Source organism: Dendropsophus ebraccatus, chromosome 2 (genome assembly GCF_027789765.1).
Source record: "Dendropsophus ebraccatus isolate aDenEbr1 chromosome 2, aDenEbr1.pat, whole genome shotgun sequence".
NCBI classification, from domain to species: domain Eukaryota; kingdom Metazoa; phylum Chordata; class Amphibia; order Anura; family Hylidae; genus Dendropsophus; species Dendropsophus ebraccatus.
Window position 1 is genome coordinate 186,448,173 of NC_091455.1, and position 25,202 is coordinate 186,473,374.

At 42.7% G+C, this 25,202-nt stretch overlaps 1 protein-coding gene across 6 annotated transcripts in view; it reads left to right on the plus strand.

Moving 5' to 3' along the window:
• RBM33 (RNA binding motif protein 33) overlaps positions 1-25,202 on the plus strand; it is a 75,609-nt gene that overhangs the window by 44,544 nt on the left and 5,863 nt on the right. For 4 of the 6 annotated variants that reach the window (XM_069958883.1, XM_069958881.1, XM_069958884.1 and 1 more), the window contains exons 16-17: positions 10,679-10,978; positions 11,798-11,986. In XM_069958883.1, the coding sequence (XP_069814984.1) occupies positions 10,679-10,978; positions 11,798-11,986 (489 nt within the window). Of the gene's footprint in view, positions 1-10,678; positions 10,979-11,797; positions 11,987-13,329; positions 13,368-17,999; positions 18,037-18,749; positions 18,890-25,202 lie in introns of those variants that run through there. The other 2 variants (XM_069958885.1, XM_069958886.1) reach the window with 2 other exon arrangements.

The following is a 25,202-nucleotide window of genomic DNA, read 5'->3' on the forward strand; positions in this document are numbered from 1 at the left end:
AGTATGTACACTTTTATATTGATCTTGTTTTTTTCTGATACTGATTTTATTTGAAACGTTTAGAAAGTTTTTGTAGGACATACCCATGTATAAGCTGTATACATGTGAACCGTTTGTGTGCTTGAATATGTTATTGAACAGCCAACTCCATACTAGAACATTACTGTGTAACAATATTACATTGCTGTCGTGGTCCCCACCACCATTTACGTGTGGACTGAACAGGTTAAACAGGATCGTCTGTGCATTACGGGGTGTAATATGGAACCTTAATAGGAACCATGATTTTCTGTTGTATTATCTCCTTCAGTATAAGGGTCCTATTACACAGGCCAATGGGGGCCCGATCAATATTGTAAACGAGCATCAATCTGCTATATCTGCGCTCGTTTTTTGGGCCTATTACACGGCCCAATAATCGTTTAGCAAGGGCTGCGGGGACATCATTAACAATGTCTGTGCAGCCTTTTCCCAAACATTTTGCATTACCTGTTCATGTTCCCAGTCTTCCTCCCCGATCCTGTGCGATGTAGCTTCAGAGCAGCCTGTCTGAGCTGACAGGCTGCTCAGCCAATCACTGGTTGTGACGGACAGGTAATGTAAACTGCTTAATCGTCGGCCACGCACAGCTATTACACGTAGCGTTGCATGGTCGGCGGGCAATGATTTGTAGGTTAGGGCCTAAAGAAACGATCAGCAGAACTCTGCAATGTTCTAAAGTCCAATAGACAGTGACCGGACACGTAATAGACAAGTACCGGAGTCCCAGTGGATTCCACGCTGCCAATTTGCAGCAAAATCCACTGCGAATCCATGTACTGTGAAGTTGAATGGGTCACATACACACAGCGGAATTTTCATTCCGCTGCTAGTATGTGAACCGACCCCTTTAACCGTCCGTACCCGGGAGCCTACATTACCTGCTCAGCGGCGCGGCAGCATGTGAGGCTCCCGTCCGTCCCCATCAGCCAATCAGTGCACACTGATTGGCTGATGGGGACCGACAGAAGCTGGCAGCCTCACATGCAGCCGCTCCGGGTGTGACCCATTCAACTTTACAGTACATGGATTTGCAGAGAATTTTGCCTCAAACTCGCTGTGTGAAATCCGCTACGACTCTGGTGCATGTGAAGCTATCCTAAAAGTCTTATTCGTAAGAAACCTTAGCTCTTAGGATCTTACACTAGACATCAGGAGTCTTCCTATTTGTTTTATTGATGGTATCCATGATCTGTACGCAGACTCCTCCAGTACTAGCCTTTTTTTTTTTTTTTGTACGTTCTCATATAAGGGTCATGAGAATATACAATCAGGTTCTGCTTCTTCCGATATGCGAGACCTTTCCCATGCTATTTTCCCCCCCTTAGCGGTTTTCTGTAGACTTATCAGTAACATAGAGGCGCACAGATGCCCGGGCACTCGGTACATGTCAGATAGTCGAGGGCCTACGTGGTTTTTAAGAAAAGATCATGGGCCAATTGAATACAAGGGAGAGTGACAGACGCCAGCGGGGAGCGAGTAGGAAAGCCGTCCTGGCAGACGGATGGAGGTTTAATTGTGCCCACCTCTCGAGGATGTCACCGCTCTCCAAACACTTTAGATTGATCACCCATATGTTTTCAAAGATATTTAACCCCATAGGAGAAGTAGAGAAATGGAGAGATAGCAGCACAGGCTGGTGAGATGGGGAGGACGTGGAGCCACAATCCTATTCCTTCTAGAGGATATTAGCCGCTTTCTGCTGCAGATTTAAAGTCACGTTTCAGATTATTATGGCAGAAAATTGTACTGGAGACAAAGGAAACCCCCACAGAGATCCTTCCTTAAGGCCACTGGGCATAAATCTGTCCCCTAGATTAATACATTACCTTTGCTTGAATAAGCTTATTCTCCGAATGGAAAGGCCATTTGCCGCATTATGTTGTCGGCTCAGTATAGGGAAGCATTTTTCTTTTGCCAAATATTAATTTCCTTATTTAATCAAGTCTCCCTCCTTTCCCATCTGGTTACAGTGTTCTGTGCTATGACCAAGTTTACAGCTTGTTTAAATCCTTAATGGCTTTGGGCTGCATTCACACACACAGTTGTGCTGCGTTTTATTTCTTTTGTTTTGTAAAATGCTGTGGCCAGATGTTCCTTAACCCCATAAGGACCGGGCCAATTGTCACTTTAGCGTTTTCGTTTTTTCCTCCTCGCCTTCTAAGACCCATAACTGTTATTTTTCCACCTACCGGGCCATGTGAGGGCTTGTTTTTTTCAGGAACAGGTGTACTTTATAAAGGCATCTTTCAATCTCCCATAAAAGGAATGATTGAGCCCCAAAATATCATTTAAGGGGTTGAATTTGGGTCAAAAAATGTGATTTCACAAATTTACAGGGGGTTCCATGTTTAGGTAATGCACTTTATGGTAAAACTGGCATTATTTCTTTATTCTGTAGGTCGGTCTGAACACAGCGATATGCATTTTTACATAGGTTTTCTAACGTTTTACTATTTTTATAAGCGGTAAAACTTGTTTTTGCAAATAGGTGTATCTAAAATGGCCCTAATGTGACTCTTATAGCGCTTTTATTTTTTCATCTACGGGGTCGTATGGGGCGTCATTTTTTTTGCGCCATGATCTCTAGTTTTTATTAACATTTTTTTTCTAGATCAGATGTATTGATCACTTTTTATAATTTTTTTTTTTATATATACATAAAATGTAATTTAGAAAAAGCAATCTGCGTTTTTTTTACCACTTTTTGTTCACGCCGTTCACCATGCGGGAATAGTATTTTTATTTTAATAGATCGGACGATTACACACATTACGGTATATTAAATGTTAATTAACTTGTTTATTTTTGTGTTTTATGTAGTAAATGGGAAGGGGGTGATTTTCACTTCAATTGGGGCAGGGGCATCGGGACATTATTAAAACTTTTTTTTTTTTTTTTACACTGAAGTCCCCTTAGGGGACATTTACATTAAAACATTTGATTCTATACATTGAGCACTGCTATGCCATAGCATAGCAGGGATCAGTGTTATCTGTGATCTACTGATATAGAGCCTGCCTGTGGCAGACACGCTGTGGGGTCCTGATCTGTTAAGGACAGGAGATGCTCCTGTCACTTACACTTAAACGCAGCAGTCGCGTGCCTCTCCGCCGGCTCCATAGACATCATTCTATAGACAACAGCCGGCCAATCCCGCTGTTCGCCGAAAGAATTGACATGTCAGTTCTTTCGGCAGAAGGCGGAATCCGCCTAACCATAGGATGGTGTCTATAGCACAGGCAGAGAGGTGTGCCGCCGCAAACGGGAACAAGTGACTGAATCTGCGTGGATTCCGTAGTGTGAACCCACCCTATGGGTTGTATTCACCTATAGCATATCTGCAGATTTGATGCTGCGTTCCACTATGTATTTATGACCTTGGTTTTTTTCCCTTGTCATTACACTGACTTATAGGGCTACTTAATATGGTGGTTTTGGTGGTTTCCTTACAGGAGCCACCCCTTGGCTGGGTGCTTCCCAGAGGGATACCTGGCTAGTCCTGTGTTTCGAGACTCTTTGATGAGGCTCCACGGGCTCCTCTTTTGCATATTCATGTTTCCCAGGGGGCAATGCACCTAAGACTTCACTGCATTGAGCGCTTTTAACTAGCAGTTAGCAGTGTTGTCGTTTGGCTGGTCTCCCTGAGATCAGCGATCTGTTTCTCATCGCACATAGCCCTGACACTGCACATACTGTGACTGCACGGAATCTCGCGGAGCCAGGAAGTCTGATCATCTGGGCCACAAATATCTATTAGTTGCCTTATTGATGAGAAGGGAAAAGAGATGCATTGGGGGCACTGGGCCCACCTCCAGGACACCAGACTGACTCATTTTCATATACAGAATGATGGCCAAATCTCGGTAATGGTGCGGTGGATTTTTAAAAGAATTTATGTATTATAGAATTTTATGTATCGGTTAAATAGATGTTCTGCTAGCAGAGTCTGGCTGAGGCAGCCACGGAGAGAAAGTACAAGCCTCCATCTGCAGAAGTAAAGCAATCAATTGTGGTGATGCCCATCAGACACCTGAGATGCCACCATTGCTGTCATAGATGAGCACATAGCAGCAGACACCTGCAGTGTACAGACAAGGCTAAGCTCCTGAGCCCACTCCATAGACCCCTCTCCCTTGCTTACTTTGGTAATATGGGGCAATTTGGAAGGGGTTAAAGTGTTACTGCCATATAGAAATACTTTCAATATGTTAAGCAATAGACATGTATACGCAGCAGCACTGTATGATGATCTGTGATGTCACTGGCAGGGTCTTTAGAAAGACATGGGGAAAGGGAGATGGATTCATGGAGACTGATGTCACTGTTATGTGTGATAATTAAAGTTTCTGGGCATTAAACCCTAAGTAACAACCCACATTTGCTTTTATGGTGGTTAATAATGGGCTTTATGATAGGTCAAAAATATAGGTATGATATGGTCAGGCATTAACAAAGGTCTCCTAAGCTGTAAGACCAAGTTGCAAGAAAAAAGGAGTGCCGCAAAACTTACCATTTCATTACATACATGGTACAAGTATTCTGTCCACCAGTAACATACTGGTCACATGCTCCAGTACTTGATGGAATAAATGTCCCTACAATAAAGTCCCTATCCCAACAACTGTTACTTGCCCTGATGAGTCCGCCCCCACACAGGAACTTTCCCCAGTCTCCTGTATGTCCCTATTCTTCCTACGTGTTTTGGCCACCTATACTATGGCCTCCTCAGGAGAGCTGAAGACTCGGCATACAAGACGAAATTTATAGTGAAACTATTGTAAACACTAGGGGTGAGCGAATTTACATTAGTAGCATAGCGCTTCATTATGCTCGGCGTTCGGCTTTCAGATGGCTGGCCTTTGAATTCAGTGCTGCTCTGGAGAAAATGGATCCAGTGCGGGGAAACTGGGAGAAGTTTCCCAGGACTGGCTCCAGCTTTTCCAGGCACCCAAAGCGGAGCGGCACAGAGTTCAAAGGCAGCCGGCTGACAAAGCTGAGCATATCGAAGCGCTTCACTACTACTGTAAATATTCTTATCCCTAGTAAACACACTTTTTGAGACTGACCACAATTGCTGACAACACCCATGTGATAATGATTGGACATTTACATTGTGTAAGGTGCAGGCGGTTTCCCACCAAGCAAAACTGTGGGGTATAAAGTGAAACAGGGCAATTCAACATAAGGTGCAAATAGATAATTCTGTGAGGGTACTGAGCAAATATGGCGGACATGTCACTTCTTTGAGTGGAGAACGGACTTTGGGACACTGAGACAGGTGGGATTCTGCCTTTTTTTGCTCAGTGTGAACATACCCTTACCTGACCAAACTGGGTAATTCAGCCTAAAGTGCAGCAAAAGGTTCCCATTTCCCCTAAAACTCACAGAGCAGATTGCTAACCATAATGCTGCATGACTAGCAATCATTGCTCCTAGATAGAGAGATCATGGCGGAGTGTCTGCTAGAGATGGGAGAAAATAAGCATTCACACCATCCCCAAGACTAATATGGCCTACTACAACCAGTACTGTATCTGCGGTCACTCCGCTAGCCTGGAAGCTCAGAGCTCATGCCTGCAGTGGCAGAGAGCTCTCTACGGTGGACCATGGCCAAAACAGGGAGGGAGAAGGGGGACATATATGTGAGAGAAGATCCTGTGTGGGTCCCCCCCCAAGTAACACCTGTCAGGAAGGGCCTGGATAGGGCCTCTATTGTAGGGAAATTTTGTCCATCAGTATTTTATTGATCAATTGGGCAATACTTTTAACATGTATATTATTAAAAGATACGATTTAGAGCACTCCTTTTTTTTCAACTTTGATAGGTCAACCAACACTTCATCAAGTTCTAAACGAAAAGTTACAGGTGATGTGGTGACAACTTAAAAAAGATAGATATACATAGCGTGTGAAAGAGAGTTAGTGAAACTGAGCTGCAATACCACAAACAAACTGAGGATAAGAGTGGTGCTCTTTTTTAGTTATCTTAAAAGTCCTAGCTCTAATAAAAGTTTTTGGGCCCTAAGGGTTTAAGAAGACATACTAAATGGCGGCTGTGGTTCTCTTGAGGTGCAGTTGGCCACAGTCTCCTACTAAACTAGACTTACTATTTAAAAGAGAAGTCTGGTGAAAATTTGTATTAAAGTATTGTATTGCCCCCCAAAAGTTATACAAATCACCATTATACACTTATTACAGGAAATGCTTATAAAGTTCTTTTTTTCCCTGAACTTACTACTGCATCAAGGCTTCACTTCCTGGATAACATGGTGATGTCACGACCTGACTCCCAGAGCTGTGCGGGCTGTGGCTGCTGGAGAGGATGATGGCAGGGGGACACTGAGGGACACAGGGCACTGGGAGGACACTGAGCATCCCTCTGCCATCATCCTCTCCAGCAGCCACAGCCCGCACAGCTCTGGGAGTCAGGTCGTGACATCACCATGTTATCCAGGAAGTGACATCACCATGTTATCCAGGAAGTGAAGCCTTGATGCAGTAGTAAGTGCAGGGAAAAAAACTCTTTATAGGCATTTTCTGTAATAAGTGTATATTGGTGATTTGCATAACTTTCGGGGGACACTATTATACTTGGAAAAATTTTCAAAAGACTTCTTCTTTAACTTCATTGTCTTTGTTTTCCTCCTACTAATATACAGCAGTCTTTATATGAAGCATTATTTATCCCCTCCGATTAGGCGACTTTTCCTATCGCCGCAGTATCTCAAGGATTTTATTGCTTCCAGTCCCCCATACCGGTTCTCACATTCGTTTCATGATGGCAGGCCGGGAGCCACGGAGCCATTCCCATCCTGTGATATATTGTTTGGAGACCGAGTGTTGGCAAAGATTTCCCATCTTCCATTTCATCTCCCTGACTGGTTAGGGAAACGTGTTTATTGCGAGGCCGCAGCATTGTCAGACCTCATAGAAATCTGCAAGATGGGCGATCGGTAATGGCGCCAGTGACAGCGAGGTATCGGCCTTATCACGGCACAATTCAGGAGCGGCTGCCCTGGGACAAGGCTCCGGTGTCCTGCTGTGTATCCTGACAATGTTATCTGTCCTCTCAATATGCACTATCAAATGTCTGTCACCGGCAGCCAAATTAATTTACTGTCACCTGAAGACATGCAATTAATCTTTCCGAGGGTCTCATAATACCTGCATAGAAAGACGAGCCTGTTTGGAGGATTTGGATTTTGGGGCTTAGAGGAAGATAAGGGAAATTAATTTTTCATCGGGGTTAATGCCGGCGACAATGGGCTGAGCCGGGCGGGTTGGGAATTTGTCAAGTGTTGTCACTTCAGAATAATGCCGCTTAACGTCCCGGCGTCGTAATCAAGAGATGTGATTTCTGTAGAGAGGGATTAATCAATTTGCTCGGCTCCGGATGGATGTCGCCACTATCTCCTCTTCTTGGGGTTTTTGAGAGGGAAAATAAGATTTGATCTGTCAAATTGCAGGAAGCTGACAGGGACGGCACTCTGTATCCGAGCACTTAACGCGTCGACTGAAGGCTTGGCCGCTCTCTTCGTCTTCATCGCGAACAGAAGCGATTGGAAACATCTTTATTTTTCTATCAGGCGTCTGGCTTATATTTCTCTCCGTCGCCGTGGCCGATCACGTCTGCTTTCACGTTTTCCAGCCCAAACATGTAGTCTGAGGAGTTATGTAGGGGTTAGGATTACTTGCAAAAACAGTGCCACTCCTGTCCTCAGGTTGTGTGTGGTATTACAGTTTGCCTTCATTCACTACAATGGAACTGAGCTTCAAAACTCACACCCAATGGAACCGAGCTTCAAAACTCACACCCAAACTGAGGACAGGAGCGTGAAGCCAGGATAAAACCCCTTTAAGGGTCCTATTACACAGAGCGATTTTTAACGACTAACGATAAACGATCGCAAACAAGATTGTTTATCATTAACCTGAAATCGTTCACCATATTACACAGAACGATAGTTGTTAGTTAAGGTCGTTACTACGATCGTTACTATGATCGTTTACTCCATCTGATCCCAGCAAAACAATGAACAATGTGCAATTACTCGATTAGTAAACAAATGCGGACCTTGAGCGAACGAATGTGGAATTACAGCGAACGATTAACGATAATTTTAGGTTCAGCTCTAAATCAACGACATATGAACAATGTTTCGATCGTTACCTGCAATTACACAGAGCGATTATTGTTTAAATGTGAACGATATAACGCTTTTTTGCACAATAATTGTCCCGTGTAATAGGGCCCTAAGTCGTTGAATTGGTCCCCTTCAAGTCATTACAACTGCTAGTTTGTCTGTATGTTGGTTATAGTGTTTTTAGGACTGTTGGTATTGTGTGGCTTCCATAGTAGTCAGTGACCCGGCTTTATGCTTGATGATAACACGATGATTACATAACTTGCTAGAGCATACTCAAGATTAAAGGGGTTGTCCAGTGAAAGTCTTTTTCTTTCATATCAACTGGTGTCCAAAAGTTATATAGATTTGTAACTTCTATTTAAAAATCTCAAATCTTCCCATACTAATCAGCTGCTGTATGTCCTGCAGAAAATGGTGTATTCTTTTCAGTCTGACACAATGCTCTCTGCTTACACCTCTTTCGGAGACGGGAACTGTTCAGAGCAGTAACAAATCCACATAGAAAACCCCTCCTGCTCTGGACAGTTCCTGTCTCGGACAGAGGTGGCAGCAGAGAGCACTGTGCCAGACTGAAAAGAAAACATCACTTCCTGCAGGACATACAGCAGCTAATAAGTATGGGAAGATTTGAGATCTTTAAATAGAAGTAAGTTACAAATCTATATAACTTTCTGAAATCAGTTGATTTGGAAGAAAAAGATTTTCACTGGATAACCCCTTTAATCTCGAGTATTTTCTAGCAACCCCTCTAAACAACCTGCAGTGTAGATCTATTTGCATTGTAGTTCCCAAAGAAAGTTCTGGCCCTCTAGTGCCACAGTTTAAAGGAGTTATCCAGGATTATATAAAATACAAACAGCTACTTTCTTCCATAAACAGCGCCACCCCTGTCCTCAGGTTGTGTGTGGTATTGCAATTTACCACTATTCACTTCAGTAGAACTGAGCTGTAAAACCCACACCCAACCTGAGGACAGGAGTGGTGCTGTTTCTGGAAAAAAGAGGCCGTGTTTTTCTAAGCCTGGAAAACCCCTATAAGAGCAAAGAACGAGAATAAGGAAGAGGCTGGAGGTTCTGGTGTGGCTTACCATCCCTGCTACTAATTCAAAGTTCTGGGGTTGAGCCTTGTATTTTAGACAAGTGATCTCCAGTGGGTGGCACTAAAGAGCAATTTTTTATTTTTTTTTAACCATAGTCTATTGCTGCATTTACACGGAACGATTATCGTGCAAATTTGCACGTTAACGATCGAATTCGAACGATAATCGTACGTGTAAACGCTGCGAACAATAAAACGACGAGCGAGAAATCGTTCATTTTGATCTTTCAACAACTTCTCAAATCGTTGTTGATCGTTCTCAAAAAACTCGCAGATCGTCCCGTGTGAACAGTCATTCGCCAATTTAACCAATGTGTAAGATAGACTTAAGTGATCGCAAAAAAAATTTCCGTACGATATATCGTACCATCTAAACGCTGATCGTTATGAAAAAAAAACGTTACTCCATCGTTAATCGTACAATCTGGCGAATTATCGTTCGTGTAAATGCAGCAATAGATCGTCTGATTAGTATGAAGTTAATTGAACAGATTTCCATATGTGGGAGGGGTCTAGTTTTGTGCCCACCCACTGACATCTATGTAGGGAGAAATCAGTCATATATAACTGACTCAAGTAGTCGAGTGGGTGGTCCTGTTTAATAGATCTCTCTACATGCACAATTATACACACATCTATCACTGAGTAGGACCGCCCACTTGACTACTTAGCACAGAATGAATAAATGACAGGTTAACCTGAAAGTTTTCTTACATTACTATATATCAATCTTCTCAGCACCTCCTGCTCTCTAACATGTTGCCTGCAGGTTGGACTGTGAAAAGTTCCCTTTAAAGGGGTAGTGCGGCATTTAACATTTATTCACTAAATAACACACATTACAAAGTTATACAACGTTGTAATGTGTGTTATTTAAGTGAATGGCCCCCTTCCCCTTGTTCCCCCCCCCCCCCACCCCAGAAGTGTGGTGCATTATACTTACGTATTCACTGTCGACCCCGGCCGCCATCTTGGGTCGACTACGTCGTCTTTCAGAGGCCCACTCCAGCCCTCCTTCATGCCGGCCCCCCTCTGCTGCGTCATCAGCTGCTTAGCTGCGATTGCAGCTGATGAGGCGCTAGAGGGGGGCCGGCTGGTGCCATCTGTCCGGCCTTCGAGGATGATGTCGTCGACCCAAGATTGCAGCCGAGGTCGACAGTGAATACGTAAGTATAATGCACCACACTTCCGGGGTGAGGGGAACATGGGGAAGGGGCCATTCACATAAATAACACACATTAAAACGTTGTATAACTTTGTAATGTGTTATTTAGTGAATAAATATTAAACGCCGCACTACCCATTTTATTTATAGGGTGTCAGCCATGATGTTTATGCGGATTTATTAAGCAAAGTGAACACCTTTTCTGACACCATTTTTTCTTTACTAGGGGGAAAACATATCATTGCAAACCACAGAAGGCAACAGTCCACAAGTACAGATAACCCAAAACCGAGTCCAGCCTCAACAGAGGATATCCCCGCAGCAGAGGCTACAGTATCAGCAGCGGCTTCAGCAGAGAACGGGGCCTGTGAGGAAAGTGACGCTGGGGAAAGGAAGCGTTCAGCAGCATCAAAACCAGCCATATCCACAACAGTATCAAATCAAAGCCCGTCCACTGGTTTCTATGATGGAGTCCACACCCCACCATGTGGTGAATAGTATCCACGGACAGCATCCGCCCAATAAGGTATGGCAGGATAGAGTGGTGGTCGTCCAGGCTTAGAAAAACATGGCCGCTTTCATCCAGACACAGCACCTCTCCTATCCTCTGGGTTTTCAGCTTACTTACATTGAAGTGAATGGAGCTGAATTGTAATACCAGACACAACCTAAAGACAGGGGTGGTGCTGTTTCTGCATGAAAGAAGCTGTGCATATTTTACCCTGGATAACTCATAATGCATGTGCTGATTTTAACATTTAAAGTGTAACTGTTAAAAAATTATTTTTTATTTTTTTTTTTTTTTGCAGAAATCTATAGCACAGGCGATTTTAAGAAACTTTGTAATTGGGTTTATTAGCTGAAATATGCATTTTTATCATGAAAAAGCAGTTTGAAGCTCTCCCCCCTGTCTTCATGGTTCTCTTTTGGAGAGGGGAGGGGTGGAGGGAGATGAGGCTTCAAAACAGGACAACAAAGAGTTAATTTCAGCTACATCACCGGGCTATCTGCTTTCACACAGTTCCCGCTGTGTAATCTTTTGTTCTCTGCTGGCAACTAATCTCCCTCCTCCCCCCTCCCCTCTCCATAGGTTACATAGGGCTCGACTGATGTAAAAGAGTCAAGATTTTCCAATAATGAGAAGTGGATGAGAGAGAGGAAGGGGGGGGGGACCTGGGGAAAGTCTTTTTTGAATGCAGATAACGGCATATTTGCCTAATAAACCCAAGTACAAAGTTTCTTGAAATCGCCTGTGCTATTGATTTCTGCAAAAAAAGAAAATTAAATACGACAGTGACACTTTAAGCGAGAAGACGCCGCTAACTGTGTCTTGCTCTCTTGGCAGGTTATTATGCGAGGTAGAGGCAGAGGTGCAGGTGGACAGATGGGCCGAGGACGCATGATGCCAAACAAACAAAACCTTCGCGTAGTGGAGTGCAAGCCTCAGCCGTGCGTGGTGTCAGTTGAAGGGCTTTCTTCATCAACCAATGAACACCAATTGAGAAATTTGCTGATGTCGGTAGGACCAATTCAGGTAGGTCACCCTCGGAGCGAGCCTTTGTCTGAAATGTCTGACTCTGCAGAGATCTTTAAAGTTAGGGAATTAACAATGAAGCTGAGACATTGTGTCTGCAGAACTGAAGTGACTTATTACCGCATTGTCACTATGGGCCGGCATTACTTAGGTGATGGGGAAAGAACGTGGCTTATTCTCTATTCTCCTCCAGAGTGTCCTATGCGGAAACAGTCACTTAGTCTGAATCTCCATTATTATTGCAACTTTGCTGCTAGCTGACTCAATGCATTAACCCCTTAATGCATGGCTCCGTCACTCTGTGTTACAACGTTACATTAAAGGGATAGTTCACACAATAAAAAAAATTCATTTAAATCAACTGGTGTCAGAGGTCTGTAATTTACTTGTATTAAAAAAAAAATCTTCCAGTACTTATCAGCTGCTGTATATCCTGCAATAAATGGTGTATTCTTCCCAGTCTGACACAGTGCTCTCTGCTGCCTCCTCTGTTCTTAAAAAAAAAAAAAAAAACTAATAAAAACATGAACCTAGAAAATCTGTCCTGCAGGAAGTGGTGGAATTTCCAGTCTGGAGAGCAGGACATACAGCAGCTGATATATACTGAAAGAGTTGAGATTTTAATAGAAGTAAATCTACAAATCTCTGGCACCAGTCTATTTAAAAGAAAACATTTTTTTTGTGAACTATACCTTTAATGGGCTTTAATTTACAGTCTACATCAGTCAGACCCTCCTGTGGAAAGCGCATAAGTGTTAAGGCTTTTTCCCACCATCCGTGAAACACGGGCTGGGAAGCCCTGCACGGCTGCGTCATTAAAGTTATATAGTTTAGATCCTTCCTGTGACGTAGTAGATCCTGATGGCCATCCAAAAAGCGGATATTTTAGTCCTACAAAGCCACGACACATTGGTACATCTTATATTATGGTGCAAATAGCGCACGCTCTTCTATTAAAAGATACTTGACGTATATAGTATCCATTCCTATGGAACTATAGCACAGCCCAGTGGCTACATTTAGATGTCCGTAGACTGTTCAATATGGTGGTTGGAGGAACATTTTCTTTCTGTCCTGCTGCTTTTCGGATACTGAGATGTTCCACTCTTGAGTAAAAAATCCTTACTCCATCCAGCAAAGAGTTTTCTATATAGTGTCCATATACGGGAGACAGTTCTATAGTTCCTAGAGGTGTCTACATCGCAGGAACACAGGTAAGTAATGGTTTAGGCAGTCAGACACAGGACTGAATATTTCACTTACATCAGTCTGATATCCCTGCTTTCTGTATGTGTTGGACTTCCTCTGGTCTAGCCGGTAATGTAATCTGTATACTTTCCCAGCACGTGAATTTGGAACCGCAGAGAGAAATTATCGTACAGTAAGTTTTGTAGTTGGGTGTTAAGTCATCAGGTTATTGTATTATATAATGATGCAAGTCTAGACCATTGGTGACCGGTTTTTGAAGGTTTAAATTCTTTAAACGGAGAGGGGAGGCGCGCATGCCCTCCCATAAGAGTCTCTGTTTGATCGAATTTACTCAGTGTGAACTGTCCCTTCTAAGCTACCTATATTTATGCAAAAAAAGTTCATTCCAGCAAATGTCATTAGCAAAATATTTATTTACTAATTAGTTGTCACTGTTTAGTAAATAGAAACTTATAATGATATATCGTATTCAGTCTATCAAGGTTATAAGCTGTGTGCATGCAGACCACATAAACGTAACCAAGGGTCTAGACTTTGGCTGGAGCTCAACTTGTTAAAGGGACACTAAAAAAAAAAAAAAAAAACTAGTATTCTGCTAGGGTCATCACATTCAGTTAAAAAAAGCAAGGAAAAACGGTCGTTCAGACCGCTGTGTATGTAGTGAGTGATCTGCCAGGACCTAGCCGACTCGCAGCGTTATTAACGCAGCAATACGGTACGTGTGAAGCTACCCTAAGAGTATGTGATGGGTTGAGATGAGGGAGCCTGAAGCACACTCTTTCGGGTGACCCCCAAGTGTGCAGCATTTGATTGATTACTGATGGCTGCAGAAGTTGATGCTGCCATAGGCTGTATCCATATATTTTAGGAGTCCCTATGGCTGCATCAAACTTCTGCAACCACTGGTGTTCAAATGCCGCACAATCAGGTTCGCTCTTCTCTAGTGCTGGGGCTTAAGCCGCCCATGCAAATTAAAGTCAGCCAAGCCAGCCAATGTTGGCAGGATGGGGCAGCTAATGTGTGCGGGTTCCAATGGCTCTCCCTGTCCCACAGATGTTGGAGGAGAGAACAGTTAAAATTCAGTATGCCCAATCTTTTTGTTCTCAGGGTATTATGCTCCCACTAAAGGAGTCTAGCCGAGTGTACATGTGTATAGGGGTGGGGAGGATCAGAGAGGTAACTGTGCACTGAATAAACAGCTATTTAACCCTTTCACGACACTTTCAATGCCCAGTTCATTTTTGAACATCAGCTTATTGGATCATAATGATCCCATAAGCTGATGTTCCTATGTCTGCCCCCTCTCCTCTGTCCCCTGCCGCTGTTACAATCTTGTGACAGCGGCAAAGGAGAGATGTGAGCCTGCCTTCCCTTCCTCCCCCTGCCAGCCTCCGTAGCCAGGAAACCGAAAGCCTGAGGCTTCCGGTTTCCATGGCTTCCATTGGGGCTCTGCGATCACTTTGCAGAGCCCTGATGGACAGCGGACGGAGAATTCTTCCTCTGTAGAGGGAGAATTCTCTGTCATAAGTCCTATAGATGCTGCGGTTGTTCTGACCGCAGTATCTATAGGGTTTACTCTCAGCACCAGTGCTGAGAGTTGCAGCGGGTCTCCACTGATAGCCGGGACCCGCCGGGGATGACAGGCGCAGCTACTGCACCTGTGTCGTCCTGGATGGTAAATTATCGTTGCTGCAGCATCAGGCATAGACTGCAGCTACGTTAATTTACAGTGTGGCGGCAGGAGGAGGTCAACATATCTGGCCCGGTGTAAGCTCTTGTAGAAAGTAACCCCCTTCCCCCACCCCTCTGTGTACAATAAAGCAAGGTTTGTAACATAAACCTTGCTTTTACAGTCTGTTTGGTTTTTTTTTTTTTTTTGGGGGGGGGGGGGGGGGGGGGGGGGTTATCCTTTATTTGTAGGTTTAGTGTCTCTTTAATAGTTTATCCTGAGTTTGCTTCTGATCTTGACCCATCCACACATTGTCTTTTTACAGACACTTCAAAAGTTTGGGTTGGTTGGGGGCTGGTTGCTGCAGTGAAGAGAGAAGAGAAGCTCCAAGCTGAGTGCTTCTTCCTGCTCATTCCAGCAATCAGCGGTGGTCTCTGGGACTTGTCAAAAGGGTTTTCAAACGGTTGAGTAACCTGTTAAGTTTATACTTCAAAGGGTTATCAAGGATTACAACCACAAAGCCGCTTTCTTCCAGAAACAGCGTCACTTGTGTCCTCATTATATGTGCTTTATTGCAGCTCAGATCCATTGAAGTGAATGGAAAGGAGTTGTAACGGCGCACACAGCCTGAGGTCAGGTGTGATGCTGTTACAGGGAGTAAGCAACAATGCTTTTGTAATCCTTGATAGCCCCTTTAATGCCATAGGCCATACGGTTTTATCTTCTCCAAGACTATAGGCTATAACTAATGTTGATTTTTGAATGACCTTTTGCACTAGAAGAGACAGACATGACATTTCTTTTCTATCCAATATGTCGGCATAATTCTGTTCAGTAACTTTAGCATATGTGGCTACAATAAAGGGACATGCTTCTAGAAGGATTTAAATCTTGGAGTCTGACCGGTCGTGGGGTTTCTTAGTCCTATTTATAAGTCTCTCTCCATTGAATTAGATGAGTTGTTGCTGTTCACTAAACCAATGGCGGCTTTCCATGGTCAGAGTAGCCTATTGTTGTATCATAAACTACTGTGGATTGGAGGACCCCTTTAACCCCTTAAGAACCACTGGCGTACATTTACGCCCCCGCTGCCTGGGCCTTAAGGCAGGAGGACGTAAATGTATGCCCTGCCGCGGTCCTGGGCTGTGGAGCAGGCTCACGAGCTGAGCTCGCCCCATAGCGGGTGAGGACTGGCTGCTATCTGCAGCCAGGCCCTCACCCTCAATGGCATCCCAGCAGATAGCACTGTCTGACTGCTGGGGATCCCTTTCCTTCCTCCGTGCAGTCCAATCTTCTGATAGAGCCTGCCTGGGGCCTGTGGCAGTTCACAGATAACACTGATCCCCGCTATGCTATGGCATAGAAGTGATCAGTGTGGGAAATCAAATGTATGAATGTAAAAGGGGGAGAAATCAATAAGTTTTAAAAAATGTCCATCCCTCTCTGCTGCTCTCTATTCTTAGAACTTGCGGTAGTAACTTTGGATCATCTAGGTAAAAGAGAACTTTCATGTCTGGATCTTCTAGTATAATAAATGAAAATGTGACTGAATACACAACATAGGTGAATAAATATATAATTTTTTTTTTTTTCATATATGTCTAAGTCACTAAGTATTTAAAGGGATTGGCCAGCGAAAATCTTTCTTTCAAATCAACTGTCAGAAAGTTATATAGATTTGTAATTTACGTCTATTAAAAAATCTTAAGTCTTCCCAAACTTATCAGCTGCTGTATGTCATGCAGGAAACGTTTTATTTTCAGTCTGACACAGTGCTCTCTGCTGACATCTCTGGCCGAGACAGGAACGTTTTACTATGGGGATTCAAAGGCCAGAGATGTCAACAGAGAGCGCTGTTTCAGACTGAAAATAAAACAACACTTCCTGCAGGACATTTAGTAGCTAATTAGTATGGGAAGACTGGAGATTTAAAAAAAAAAAAAAGTAAATTACAAGTCTATATAACTTTCTAATATCAGTTGATTTGAAAGAAAAAGATTTTCGCTGGACAACCCCTTTAAAACTGGTTTACATAGAGTAACACATCTAACTATTTCTGTGGGGGAAACTTATTTCCAATGTATCAAAACATTTTACATTGAATGAATTTACTTGTAACAATCCTAGTGTACAACAGCCAAGAGCTGCATTAACAATTGGAGGGGCTTCAGAGCGGAAATTTTACAGTACTCCTTACTGACTCAGTGGGACCTGATTTACTAAACCTTAGACCAGGCAGTCCACTCTGTGTGCACAGTGAGTGCAGCTCTGGATTAGAATACAGCTGTGAAACCTTCAAAAAAAATAATTGCCACCTGATATAGACCTGTAAATAGTACGAAAAGACTATATACACTCATGGCTGATGCAGTACAGTATATTACTACAGCCTCTTGGTGTACACATCCATTTATGTGTGGTCATTCTTTCAGCCAAAGATTCCCTGTAAATAAAGCTGTTTAGCTACAATTTGTGTCCATTCTGAAATTGCATACTCCATCCTCCCACACAGACCTAGTTCGATTTTTTTTTTTTTCTTTTTAATATATAAATATATAAACAGCCATTACATGCAAACACATTAACATGGCCTTTTACCCAAAGGGGTTGGGGAGATAAAAAAAAAAAAAAAAGTGTTCTGCTCCATCATCCCAACCATTAGGATCTCGGATATGTTATGTACTTATCATAGAATTAATTGGGAAAACATGTCAAATGGGGAGGATAGCTGATATTAATGTGTTTGGATTGATGGGCATCAAGCATATTCTGCTTGTCAGTAAACAATATCCAAATTACTCAGCTGGGAAAAAGACAAGATAAAACACTTCAAGCCTCCAATTGTGAGGAATAAAACTATGAATCTGCCAAAAGAATCCTGTTCACTTGTGCTGACTTTAGAATCCATTCTTTTGGATGAGTACACCTTCTAGAGCAAAGGGCTTAATGTCCCTCATTGCCACTTGTGGCATATTGAATATTGATTTATTATTTTCGAATACAGTGAAGTGTTTTTGACTTTGGCTTTTCTTCTTTCTACATAAATTTTAGTTTTTTTTCCACTGATTATGGTTATTTAGAGCTTGTCTCCACCTAAAGTCTAAAAGTAATCCCTCCGCCATTATATTGTTAAAGGGGAAGTCCACTGAACTATTGACGTTGTCTACAGAACATCCTTCGTCTTGGGTAAGCTGCCATCTAAAAGTGAAACAATGGTTTCCAGTAATTAAAATCTCTGTTGAGGAATCTGTCTGAGAACATAGAGTATCTCAGTTCTGGAAATCAATGGTTGTGTTAGATCATGGATATCCTATAACACCTATCTGATTGGGATGGATTTCCCCATTAAAAGTAAGTCTAGCCAAAGTCTAAAATTTAGATTGGTTTCTTGAAGTTCTGCCTTCCCAAAAAGTCTTACCAGATGGCTGCCATTCCAGAGAGCCCTCATTGTCCTCTCCTAGGCCACCAACAAAGCCTGACCTGGCTATCCAGGAGACGCCATATTAGAGATTCTCCTCCTTCTTAAATTGTCTGTGTAGACAGTCCAGCAGGGTGTGTGCCGCTTTATGGCAGCTGTATGAGATGGCATGCTTTCCCCTCTCTGTGGCCTTGCATATCTGTATGTATACTATATTGGCCTCTAACCTATAGCACTTCATAAAACTACCTCCCATTAATCATCATTTCTTCCCCTTGACTATAATATTGAAGATGGATATTGGGGGTCTCTGCAATTACTTTTTAGACCTTTTAGTGGAGTCAGGTTCACGAACAATGTCAGAAGAGCTGCTTCTATGTGTTGAGTAGTCTGCTCTGACACAGTATACTCCCTTATATTATATGTAACCTGATGGTTAAGCCATTCTGTTCTTGTAACTTTGACAGGTGTGACGGACTTGCCGCATACGAAGGCTGCACTGACTTAGTTAAAAGCCGCGACAGAAAAGCTAATGTTTTTGTGACCATACGTTACTAGTAAGATGTTAAGCAGGAGAACTACTTTGGCATTAAAGACGTTACCTTTGCCCCTGTTTCTCCTTATATTTCCCTGGGTTGTTTGTCTGTTCTCGGCACTTCAGCAGCTTCTTCATTCCGTTTCTTCAGCGTTCGATGCCTTGAGCCATTTGGTGTTGGCAAGGACAATAAAAATATTCTGGTTCATAGTCTTAAGACCATTTCCCTGGCTCAGCAGTGGAGGCCTGAATGATGGATTGGTATATGGTGTACCTAATATCCTTATAGATGTTTTCCCAGTAACTGGTAAAAAAGAAAACGATAAAATAAAGTTGCTTACATTTACGAAATATTGGAGTTTATCTGCTCCGATACCTGTAGTCAAGTACATTGCTGTCCTAGCCAGGTCCATGGACGTATGCTTTATTGGTAACTATATTAAAGTAGTTGTCTCATTACAGACATTGGTGGCCCGTCAGTACCCTATTTGGTAGAATGAAGTGGCAGGGGTTCTAGAAAAGCATTGGGCCCAAATATGACCTGCTTGATTTTTCTCGACCATCATTCTAGTGGACGTGTTTTATCCTAGTGATTGGCAGGTCATCACTGTTAGACCTAGTCATATTCTAATGATAGACGACCAATGTCTGTGCCTTGGGTCTTCACAAATGAGACTTTTACTTGTGCGTTCCTTGCATTCTGTATGGACCTCCATGACCCAAATATGTGGGTGTTGGGGCACACATGCAATCATGGACCTAGCTATTATCTTTAATCTCAGTTAGGATATGTCCTCACGCCCCCTTCAGTGTTATTGGTATGTACGTTACTCAGTTAGTCCTAAGGACAGGCTTCTGGCATTTGGTTGCTCATAGCTAAAGATAGTGATACCTGTACCGAATCCAGGAGCAGTGTGTAGGTGTGGTGTGTATATACCAGGAACTGCGTTGGGAAGATGATTCATTAGCTGTCTACAGAGGTGGAGGATCTTCTACATCAGCTTCTGTCGAGGGCTGAATTGCATGGTGGTTACACCTGGCTACACAATGTGTAGGCGAGTCGGGCTACTTGATGACGATTCAGTCCTTTCCACCGAGGACCGGCCACTGCTGCTGGATGGTGGAGTCTCTGTTGTTGCATGCCACTGCTGAGCCACATCCCGGCAGCTCCAGGTTCAGGAGCTCCCCTTCATTATTAGACATAGGCTAGAAAAGGCTAGAAGAAAGAAGGATGGCACAGGCGTATTCTCGGCCTCCTAGTTTCTTTTTTTTTAGTTGGCTTGCAGGTCCCCACAACTCATAAGTATATGGGAGTTTAGCGGTGAAGTTCACCTGCTGAGGTCATGTAACATGCAGCGCATGAGGATAGCTTTAGTGAGCCGGACTCTTCATAGTGAGCCGGACCGGAGTGTTAATGCTCCGAGTTGTATAAGAGTTTGATATTTGAGAAGTTTTTATTTAGATAGTACTGGGTAAGAACGGTTACCCTGTGAGGTTTCTCTGTTTTTCTCTAATTTTATTTGAACCAACAAATAAAAAATAAAAAAAGGAATTTGGAATATATAGAAATCAAATGCCTTTGTCTAAAGAATTTCTAAAAGGTAAACAATATAGGGATGAGGGGGGAACCCACTTTACCTCCTTTCACTCCTTGATGTATAGTTACATCATAGTGCTATTATTAGGTCTAGTGACAGCTCAGGAGTTGGGCCCCCTCTATTATCCGGCAGCTGAGGGCCACAGCTAGTAGCCGGCATGGAGGGATCTTAGTTGATGTTTATTTAAACTATTGAAATTTAGCTTTCTTAGGGTAGGTTCACACTATGGAATCTGCGCGGATAAATTCGGTGGCTTGTTCACGGCGGCGTGCATATCCGCCAGCTCCATAGACACCTTTCTATGGCGAGCTGATTCCGCTGTCCACCGAAAGAATAGACATGTCAGTTCTTTCAGCGGAAGGCAGAATCCGCCCGGCCATAGAATGGTGTTTTTGGCACGGGCGGATAGACACGCCACTGTGCATGGGTACAAGCCACAGAATCGTGCGGATTCCGTAGTGTGAACCCACCCTTAGTCTTACTCCCAATGGGCTATATACACTCTTGTTGTGTCGAAGCATTTTCTTTACATGGGTTTGTTGAATATTTGTACAGGTCTGATTATTGGTTAGACTATTGGATAACTTTTCATTGGCTCTGGATAACTTTTCATTGGCCCAGTTTATCTCTTACAGACCTTTTTATGAGTATTTTTGTATTACACTGGCCCATAAAAAGACTGTATGCCCTGCCACGGAATTAGTTTTTGGGTATATCTTTAAATTTGGTTACTATGCAGTTTTGGTGAAAGTAATGTTTTTGTGACTATACGTTACTAGTAAGGTATTAGAGAGGAGAACTCCTTTGGCGTTTGTCTATTTTCTTACTATATGTCCTTCCATTTGTCTGTTCTCTTGGTAATACAGTGCTTTTCAGTGCGCTTCATTGCTGTATTCTTCATTCTGTTTCTTCACTGTTTTATGCCTTGAGCCATTTGCCATTGGCAAGAACAATAAAAGTATTCTGCTTCATAGTCTGAGACCACTTCCCTGGATCAGCCGTGATGGCCTGAATAATGGATTGGTATATGGTGTACCTAATCTCATTACAGATATTTGCCAAGTAGTTGACCATTAAGTTTCTAATGGTAAATTAAAAGTTTTGCTATTGTTTCCCTGTAGTTGGGCACATTACTGTGGTGGCCAGGGCTGTGGACATTTCCTTTATTGGTTACTCAATTACAAGGGTGCACAATGGACACCATACAGAGTTTTGGAATAACATAGGTGGACAATTTTATTTTATTTTTTTAAATTGTGCCCCGTTTAGAGCTACCTAAAAATGTAAAAAGAAATAAAGAAATCAACCATTGGGTGCTAAACATTTTGGTGTAAAACTTCTGAAATAAGATCTGTTTCTGTTACTAGTCCAATGCTGTTTCTATTGATTTGTTAAGAGACAAAGATTGTCGCCCTGTATTGTATTCTTTACATGTGTATGGAATGTAAACTGAAGGAACTTTATTTTGTACTTCAAAAAGATGTAAACCATTTAATCTTTGTAATAAATGAGAATTCAGAGTACGTCCATTGTGTGCTTCTTTACTAGTATTAGGGGTTTTTTTTTTTTTTTTTTTTTTTTTAGTATCCTTTAAGACCGGTAATTTCTTTAGGTCCAGACCTAGAACCATCGGTTAACGGGTGTGCCTGGCAACATGTAATAGCAATGTGCGGCCAACGGCTGATGATTTTAGTATAAAATAATAAAGTATTATCTTACCTTACCACGTTCCCCTGGTGTCCTCGGAGGCCTTCCCTGGTCTCTGCAGCTCAGCCAATCACGAGCAGAGACAGGCGGCGGCCTGTCAATGTAGAGACCGGAACAGAAGGCAGAGCTGCAGACATCGGGGGAGACCTCTGAGGACACCCAGGAACGTGGTAAGTTAATACTTATTATTTTACACTAAAGGCAAGGGCTGCCCAGACATCACTAACAATGTCCGTGCAACCCTTACTTCCCTTATAGTCTGCCCATGTAATTGCTTAGTAAAACGAGCGCTGATCTAGCAGATTGACGCTCGCTTACATTTTATGATTGGGCCATCTTATAGGTTCCTAAGTCATGTTCCAATTAATAGGGGTTGTGCATGGGACTTGCTAAGTGTGAGATGTGTCCATGGAGAGCTGTGACTACATGCTGATGTGGATAGAGAGGATTGTGACTGAGTATCCTTTTTAAAGTGTATGTCATCAGTAAAATGACCTATTGTTTAAACCAAGTTTTTATGTTACATACAGTATTTAGAATTTTTTTGTTGGTGGTGAAATTTTGAAACTTTGCAGCTTTTATTATGGCCACTAGGCTTGAAACTAAAGCCCCTATTACACAGGTGATCTCCAGGAGCAAGCGAGCCCTGACCTTTCAGGTCAGCGCTCGCTTGCTCCTTGTTCCCGCTCGCTGTGCTATTACACATGCCGACAGCGAGCAGGTAAGTGCGGGGAGGAAGATAGCTGCCCGAATCCCATATTACACGGTGCAACATATCAGGAAAGACTTAAAAGATTTGAATCTGTATAGTCTGGAGGAAAGACGGGAAAGGGATTACATGATTGAAACCTTTAAGTATGTTAAGGGACTAAATAAGGTTCAAGAGGGGAGTGTTTTTAGTAAAAAACTGAGCTCAAGAACAAGAGGACACAGTGAGAGGTTAGTTGGGGGAAAGATCAGAAGCAATGTAAGAAAATATTATTTTACTGAAAGAGTAGTAGATACCTGGAACAAACTTCCAGCAGAGGTGGTTGGTAAATCTACAATAACAAAATTTAAACACGCCTGGGATAGACATATATCTATCCTAAGATAATAAGAAAGAAAATACTAAAAGGGCAGACTAGATGGACCCAGTGGTCTTTTTCTGCCGACAATCTTCTATGTTTCTATGATCATTGCCAATAATCACTTTGTGTAATAAGGCCTTAAGCCGCCTTGTTTGATAAAGATCATTTCCCAGCAGTCTCCTCCTTGTCATTGCAGACAGGAGTCCAGTGACAGGTGACACCAGTATACAGATAACAGAGGTACACGCAGTAGCTGCTGCTCATAACTTGGTCCCCTCCCTGTAGAATGACCTCTGTAAAGGTCACTGAGCATGCTCAAAAACCTTTCTCATTCATCTAAATGAAACAGATCCTGTGTATTTTAGCTCTATGGTCCATGGGGCTTCCTGTATAGAGTATCTCCTAAATTATGTTAAACTTGCTCAGGCAAGATGGCAGCCTCCATAATAATGTGTGACATTTTTAATAAACAAAATTATATACTTATTGAGAAACAGATTAGAATAAAAGAATGTATTTTAGTACCTTGCTCTGACTAGTAAAAAAAAATCACTTCAAAGGAACTCTGTACAGAGAACATATACAAAAAAACCTTAACTCTTAAAGGGAACCAATCAGCACAATTGTGCTGACATGACTCCCAGCTGCACCCAATAGATCTCCTATACAGCACCCCTCCCATACCAGCATTGTCTGCAGTGGTATCAGAGCTATATGAGCACATTTGTGCTGATTGATTCCTTTTTAAAGGTTGCCTTCACACGTACAGTATACACATAATGCCTCCTCCTTTAATGGGACCCAACTAAAATATAGCTTTAACCTTAAATGCGAATAAAATCTGTATCAGGCGGTAGAAAGTTTCAAAAATACAACAGTCAAACTGCTACCATATCAACAATATGCAGTGGGACCAACCAGGTCTATGTCATTGAATGTGGTGGAGCAGTGGGCTATTGCTATTTAAAATCTGCCTATAACCCCTTCAACGTGTTTCACGGCGTCTTCAGGAAGAATTGCTGAGGATTCAGCAAAACATGTTGAAAGGGTTATAGGCAGACTTTTAAAAGGAACAACACACTGCTCCACCATATTTAGCGACATAGACCTGGTTGGTCCCACTGCATATGGTTTATACTGTAACAGTTCGACTGTTATGTTTTTAACACTTTCTACAGCCTGATACAGATTTTATTCGTATGTAAGATTAAAGTTATATTTTATTTGGGTCCCATTAAAGTGGGCGTTTGTTCCCAGGCAAATTAGGCTGAGGGATTGGGAGTATATTGTAAATGTAACCCCCGGCCGCAACTGGAGGGTCAAGTATATTTTATTTAAACGTTAAGTATCACAGTGAATTTCATGCTGCGAGTTCCTCAATAATATCCACTGTCATACTCTAGTGTCATTTCCTATGGCTCTACGTTCTGTCAGTGGATTCTCATTCCGCTGTGAGAATGTAGCCCATGCCCACTTACACTCACCGGCCACTTTATTAGGTACACCATGCTAGTAACGGGTTGGACCCCCTTTTGCCTTCAGAACTGCCTCAGTTCTTCGTGGCATAGATTCAACAAGGTGCTGGTAGCATTCCTCAGAGATTTTGGTCCATATTGACATGATGGCATCACACAGTTGCCGCAGATTTGTCGGCTGCACATCCATGATGCGAATCTCCCGTTCCACCACATCCCAAAGATGCTCTATTGGATTGAGATCTGGTGACTGTGGAGGCCATTTGAGTACAGTGAACTCATTGTCATGTTCAAGAAACCAGTCTGAGATGATTCTAGCTTTATGACATGGCGCATTATCCTGCTGAAAGTCGCCATCAGATGTTGGGTACATTGTGGTCATAAAGGGATGGACATGGTCAGCAACAATACTCAGGTAGGCTGTGGCGTTGCAACGATGCTCAATTGGTACCAAGGGGCCCAAAGAGTGCCAAGAAAATATTCCTCACACCATGACACCACCACCACCAGCCTGAACCGTTGATACAAGGCAGGA